Genomic DNA, 7285 nt, shown 5'->3' with positions numbered 1-7285 from the left:
TTCAACGCACAAGTTCAGCTTGCCGAGCAGACTAGCAGTGCTACCGTGTGCATCTTGGTAGCCCCCTTCAGAAAGCCGGTGCTACAGCCACGCGCGTACCTTCTTCACAGGGTGTAGCATTTTCAGGCGATTCCTGATCAGGAAATCTGGAAAGAAATAAAACTGGAAGGAATGATGGGGATGTATTTAACAATTCAAGTGCTGGATCAAACTTAAAGCCAGTTTCTTACTCGGTGCACTGGAAAGGTCACCTTGTCTTGCTGGAAAAGAAGCAAACTCTCAGCTCTGCTGCTCTCTGTTTAACAGCTTCCACGTGCATTTCTTAATGTTCCTGGCTAGTTAGGCTATCTAGCTTTACAGACAAGTATACTCATGGTAGATGAGAAAGGAAAGAACATGAAATGTCTCACCTTCTTCTTAATGCTTCCAGAGACGGTCAAGAACAGGTCCAAGAAGAGCTCTAAGAAAGGAAATAGCAGCAACAGTAGCAGCAGCAAATTGCCTCCAGTTTGCTATGAAATCATTACCTTGAAGACCAAAAAGAAGAAGAAGATGGCTGCTGATATTTTTCCCCGTAAGAAACCAGCCAACACTAATACAACTGCTGTCCAGCAGTACCACCAGCAAAATCTCAATAACAACAACACTATTCCAGCACCTAATTGGCAAGGACTTTATCCAACCATCAGAGAGAGGTAAGTCCAGGGCAGTTTATTTTTACTGTTTGAATGGAGTGGTGAAAAGTAGCAAAACGTTTGTAATGCATATGTTTACGTATTCATTTATTTGCTGAAGAAAACACAGTTCACTCTCCTTTGTGTGTGTGAAACAAGCATTTTGGTAATGGAAAATATTTTAATATAGCTTTTCCAGAGAGTGCAGCTGTTTGTCTTGAGTAAATAAAAATGTTGCTGGAAGCTGCAGCATACCCATAAAGATTTGCTTTTAGACCTTGGTGGGGATTTCTAATGATAAGTGCTTGACTTTGTTTTCCACTTTTTGAAAAGTTCTCATAAGTTGCTTTGGTTTTGTTTTTTGTTGTGCACACTCCTCCCTCCCCCATCTCTCCTTACTTTTTTTCTTCAGTATATTTGTGTGATGATGTGTAAAGTGGCTTAAAACAAAATGTGACCTGCTACTTTACTAACATGCAACTTTAAGTTGTTAAGAAATTTCATTTCTTGTGTCTGGGGCAAGCGCAGTGCTACTGGGCTCCATAAATTAACACGCTGCCTCTGTTTGCAGAAATGCAGTGATGTTCAACAATGACTTGATGGCAGATGTTCATTTTGTGGTCGGGCCACCAGGTGGGACCCAGCGGCTGCCAGGACACAAAGTAAGCAACAGCTGCATTATCAGCTCGGGCGGGGATACCCAGAGAGCTCCCACGGTTACATTGGGACATAGTGTGGGAGCCTCAGCTCTTCTGGAATAGGCATAATTCTGTATTTTAAAAGGCTATGTGCAGTGGAATAATCTGTGTTTTCAGTTAAACAGTAGTTTGTGCTAAGGCAGTCATTGTAAAGTTAGGAATACTGCTTTGTGCTGCTGCTTAATATTGCTCTTAAGATTTTCTAGAAATGGTTAACTTCTGTAGTGGAGATGAGTGTTTCCCAGTAGCTAATGGATATATGCCCATGAGAGTAAAATGCAGGGGAAATGTGTAATTCTGTTCTTAACTTAGACTTCATTTCTTACTGAAGTGTGCCTATAGAGTCTGTCAGTGAAGCTCAGTATGCTCAGAGTGGCTCTCCCACATCGTTTTTGTTGGCAGTGCTTTCCGTTTAAAGCATGAAATAAGATTTCCCTTTCTCAACAGTATGTCCTGGCTGTTGGGAGCTCTGTATTCCATGCGATGTTTTATGGAGAGCTTGCTGAGGACAAAGATGAAATCCGTATACCAGATGTTGAGCCTGCTGCTTTTCTCGCAATGCTGAAGTAAGCTTCATTCATCTGCTGGATGTGTTTTCCTTTATGATGTATACCTACACTGGTAATGTCATAGTTAAAGTATGACATTTGCGTATAAACAGAAAGAAAACAGTCGCTTAATATATTCCTCTTTTTGTGTTTCAACTATTTTTAAACTTTTACCTCATTTTGCTCTCCCCTTCTACTTCCAGGCACGCATATATTAGGCTAATGTAGGCAGTTATAAATAATGACTTTGACAGGGGATCTTTGGGCACATTGTATACTGTAATGCCTATTGATCTGATTTGTCACTACACATGTTACACAAAGGAATGGAGCTACTAAAAAGAATTGTCAGCTGTAACAAGAAAAACCCTGTTCTACTTTGCAAGCATAGTGAAAAGTTAAAACCACACACACACACAAAAAAAAAAAACCCCAAACCCTGAAACTGTTGGGTTTGTATATTGACATCATTCCAGCTCTTTTATAAACTTGCTGTATTCAGGTCTTGTCTTAGAAAAATGACCCTAAGTTATTGAATATAGCCTCTGAAAATTAAATTTATCTTCATCTATCATATTGATGCATTTGGAAAGTGATAAAAAGGCTGTTTACATGAACAGAGATTTTTATTCTAAGGGGAGAAAAACAGCCTGCATGATCATTATTTTTCTTCTTGCAAACTGCATAAATATTACTGTCTTTTCCTAAATTAGCATAATGAAGCAGCTTCCCTGCTGAATTGTCCTTGAATGTATCTATAAACTCTGATTATTAAAGAGAAATGCTATGGCTTTGAGGGTTTTTTCCCTTCAGCTTTAGTAACTGCTATTGCTTTCTGATAAAGAATATGCATTAGTATCTGATAGTGGTCCTTTTTAATATGCTGCAGATTTTCTTGCATGTAACAGTGTAATAACTAGCTAGCAATTTATTGTATTTCACAGATTGTTTTGACTAGCTTGTGATTACAGAATGGTTTCTTTTTTCTTTTTTTCTTTTACATTTCAGTGGCACTGTAGATGAACATTCAAAGTTGCATATAGAGTTTTTAAAGGTTATGATGAACATTGGAAATGTTCTGTGCAAATATCAGTAACTGCTAGGAAAAGCTGAAGTCACGCAGATGTTCTATAGACCTGGAATATAAAATTAAGATATGACATTATGTAAGTAGGTGCGTTATGAATCCCTGCATTGGGCCTTTCTGGTTTTGCGGGTGTTCTCTGCAGAGCTCAGACTCGTGCTTTACTTTCATACAGAATTTTACAAAGCACAAATACAAGATGCTTGGATTCCCCCGGGCCCCTTCCTTTTTTTGAACAGCAAATCTATTTCACTGTGGCTAAACATGATTTACCATATAAAAACTGAATGCTTTCTGAATATATCATTAAAAAAATGTGTTCGGAGAGCAAACCTAGAGAAGAGAGTATCAATACTGACACCTAGGTCATGGCAATTTAGGAAACTATCCTCGAGAGCATGGCCAGGACCATGGAATTCTTCACCTTCTTAGCCTTTTTTTTTAAAAAACAAAACTTTTTGTGGTCGTTGTGGATGTTGAGCTAACCTTGCCAGTGCTCACTGATGCACTTGCTTCTACTGATGCGGTGTGCCTGAACTTGCAGAGTGCTCCTGTGTCTGCAAACACCAGTGTTGTCTGCAGCCTTGACGGTGCAGGGAAGGGGAAGGAATGTTGCTCAGCAGTGCAGCATTCCCCTCATTGCAGGATCCAATGCATGTGCTGCACTGGGCAGAGCTTGGGGGGACCCACACTCCCCTTCACTCCTCTACCCCTGGGAAAGCATCCCCATGAGTGTTGCTTGCAACTGCTGTGAGTACTGGATGGCAGAAGGCTCCTGATGCTGTTGCTACAGAAGGAAAAGAAAAGACTTTTTACTTATCCTAAAGCAGCCATCTCCTTCATATGCTCCTTCCTACAGTCAGGAGGAATGCATCACAATCTTTGTAAGAAAATACATTGAGTTGGTTTATGTGGGTTTTTTGTTGGTTTGGTTTTGTTTTCCCCGTGGGCAGTGAATTCTTACAGCATAATATTTTTTATCTTTTACTATATAGTGGGCATTCCGACAACAAACATCAGACAAGGTATTGCCGGATATAACATAGGAAATAATACCTCAGCTGGTAGATACTAACTATTCTCCAAGTAAAATTGATTTAGCTGTGCTCTACAGTTTTAAATATAGGGTTAAGTTCATAGTCTAGCTGATGCACTGAATTGGCTTTTTAATGTATTTTATCCTAACCTTGACTGTTCAAATTAGAACCATGGTCTCATCTCCTCCTAGGATAAATGTGTTGCTAAACCATCAAACCCTGAGGTCTAGCAGAATCCTCTGTTCAAGAACGGGGTGAAACTGGAATATCAGTAATTGTAGCCCAGAGTCAAGGTGCACTGGCAGAGTGAGAAGTGTGGAATATTGCTGACAGCTGATCTGTGCTGTGTCTGTTGTAAACCAGTGATACTAGGTTTTCACTTTCATGAACATTAAACTAGCAACTTTTGTACTATTTCAGTTTGAAACAGATGTCGTCATTCTCTGCTTTACTAGCAGGCAAAGAGGTAATAGAAGGGAGAAAAGAGTTGGACAGCAATGAGGAGACTCATAAAAATGAATGGATACATTGAAAATTTTTTGGACAGTAAAGGAACTAAGCCTGTAACCAGTGATACATAGATGTGCTCTTTGTTGTTACAAATAGCCCGGCTGAAACCAAGTAATAAAGGAAAAAAAAAAAAGAAAGGTTTGGGTCTATGTAAGTATTTCTCTCTGTAACCTTTTAGATTTTCATATATTGCTTAGGCAGTATCTGCTCTGAGCATGTTTTATAAGTGTGGCTTGGAAGATAGTACCCTACAGCTGCAAAAATACAAATAAAGATATTTACAACTCTAATCAGGTCAATGTAGGTACTAATTCCACTTTATAAACACATCTGTTCTGCAAAACATTCATTGTGTTGGGAAACCTTCTAACCAGAAAATTTTAATTAGTACAGGGTCGCATACAACTTCAGCTTTACTGGAGGAAGACGCTTCTATCAACCATAACCATCACGACTTGCTTATCCCTATGAAGAGTAAAATTGCATTTGGCATGGTTTTAGCACATTGCATTCACCAGCTGCAAATGGGGCCCTGAAGCATGAGATATTAAAAAGAACAAACTGTACAATGCTTCATTTCTCTAAGCAGTGAATCCCAGCAGTTTAATCACATAAATAGAATTTCACCTTCATTTCTTCCACCACACTAGCATAGCACTAAAGCTTTTTTCCTCCTTATGCAATGAGACAGAGAAAACACTGTGCTAGTGGAGCTACATCCTAGGATGTTGTAAGCATTAAGAAACCTGAAAATTAGAATTCTCTGCCTTTTCCTTTTCCTATATGCTTTATCACAGTGTTTGGTAAAAAGAAACAACCCCCCCCCCAAAATACCCCCCCAACAACCCCCGCCCAAAAAAACCACCCCAAAACAACAACAAAAAAACCCCACAAAACAAAAAGTCACCCCCCCTAAAGAATCCCAACACAGTAGTTATATCAGGTGCTATCCATTTTTATACTTTGATAGCTTTTCTCTTCTTAGACTAGCTAGTTATTCCCAATAAACTTGTTTTCATTCCTGTATGTATGTGTACACCTCAGTAAATCATCATTCACTGTCATGGGACATGCAGTCCAAGTACTCTTTGTAACACATGTTCCAGACTGTTGTGTTAGCCAAGTAAGGTAGCCCTTGAGCAGCTGCTGCCTGCGCGGGGATAGCCTCTTGTTAGCCAAAGCATGTATGGAAGGAAACAGAGCTGGAGAGGTGATAGTTTGTAAACATAGCCGTTGTCTACATAGCATGTAGGCCAAATGTGAAGTTCTATTCACCTTATATTTAAGTGTGTTCTCTTACATGAGTGCTGAATTTGGTTTGTACTTTCTGGATTTAATCCATGTTCTGGAAAAGCATGGCTTAGTTTTAATATTGAGCTGTTTAAATGTTCTTTGTTTGTAATTTTCAGATGTGTTTGACAGATTATGTTTTTGCATTAAGCAGCAGTGTTACATGCATGTGTTTTATTTCAGATACATCTATTGTGATGAAATTGATTTGGCTGCAGATACTGTACTGGCCACTCTTTACGCTGCCAAGAAGTATATCGTCCCTCATCTTGCCCGTGCCTGCGTCAACTTCCTAGAGACAAGTCTAAGTGCAAAGAATGCCTGTGTGCTGCTTTCCCAGAGCTGCTTATTCGAGGAACCTGACCTGACCCAGCGCTGTTGGGAAGTGATTGATGCCCAAGCTGAGCTAGCTTTGAAGTCTGAGGGGTTCTGTGACATTGATTTTCAGACACTTGAAAGCATTCTCCGAAGGGAGACTCTGAACGCCAAAGAAATTGTTGTTTTCGAAGCAGCTCTGAACTGGGCTGAAGTGGAGTGTCAGCGACAAGAGCTAACAGCTACCATAGAGAACAAGCGCAAAGTCCTCGGGAAGGCTCTGTACTTGATACGCATCCCTACCATGGCACTTGACGACTTTGCGAATGGCGCTGCTCAGTCTGGGATTCTCACTCTCAACGAAACCAATGATATCTTCCTCTGGTATACAGCTGCCAAAAAGCCAGAGTTACAGTTTGTAAGCAAGCCCCGGAAAGGCCTCGTTCCTCAGCGATGCCACCGTTTCCAGTCCTGCGCTTACCGCAGCAACCAGTGGCGCTACAGGGGCCGGTGTGACAGCATCCAGTTTGCTGTTGATAAGAGAGTGTTTATTGCTGGCTTTGGGTTGTACGGCTCCAGCTGTGGATCAGCAGAGTACAGTGCCAAGATTGAACTCAAACGACAAGGAGTTATCCTAGGCCAGAACTTGAGTAAATATTTCTCGGATGGTTCTAGTAACACTTTTCCTGTGTGGTTTGAATATCCAGTGCAGATTGAGCCTGACACTTTTTACACAGCTAGTGTGATTCTGGATGGTAATGAACTTAGCTATTTTGGACAAGAAGGAATGACAGAAGTTCAGTGTGGGAAGGTGACTGTTCAGTTTCAGTGCTCTTCGGACAGTACAAATGGAACTGGGGTACAGGGAGGGCAAATTCCCGAACTCATATTTTATGCTTGAATGCAAGTGTGTGGAGATGAAGTGTTTTGCTATGAAGAAGCTGTCTAGTTCAGGCCTACTGACGCTTAGCTTTTTATCTGCAGATATGTGATCAGTACAGGTAATATGTAACTAAATGCTGTGGGCAAGTTACTGGCTTGCTATACTTATAGCATGGTTGGTGATAAAGTTTAAGTGTAATATTTAACTATAAACTGGAAGCTCTTAGGAGCAAGCAAGTTTTAAAGG

At 40.4% G+C, this 7285-nt stretch overlaps 1 protein-coding gene across 1 annotated transcript; it reads left to right on the top strand.

Annotated features, from left to right (window-relative positions):
• Positions 1 to 372: 372 nt before the first annotated feature.
• BTBD3 (BTB domain containing 3) lies at positions 373 to 7057 on the top strand (the record flags this gene model as incomplete). Its single annotated transcript, XM_081998308.1, has 4 exons — positions 373 to 695; positions 1246 to 1336; positions 1820 to 1938; positions 6025 to 7057. The coding sequence occupies 4 exons, from the start codon at positions 373 to 375 to the stop codon at positions 7055 to 7057; spliced, it is 1566 nt and encodes a 521-aa protein (XP_081854434.1).
• Positions 7058 to 7285: the final 228 nt, after the last annotated feature.

This window comes from Phaethon aethereus (assembly GCF_964289735.1).
Source record: "Phaethon aethereus genome assembly, chromosome: 3".
Taxonomy (NCBI): domain Eukaryota; kingdom Metazoa; phylum Chordata; class Aves; order Phaethontiformes; family Phaethontidae; genus Phaethon; species Phaethon aethereus.
The sequence above is the reverse complement of the archived record's forward strand: the minus strand, read 5'-3'. Positions and strand labels throughout refer to the sequence as shown.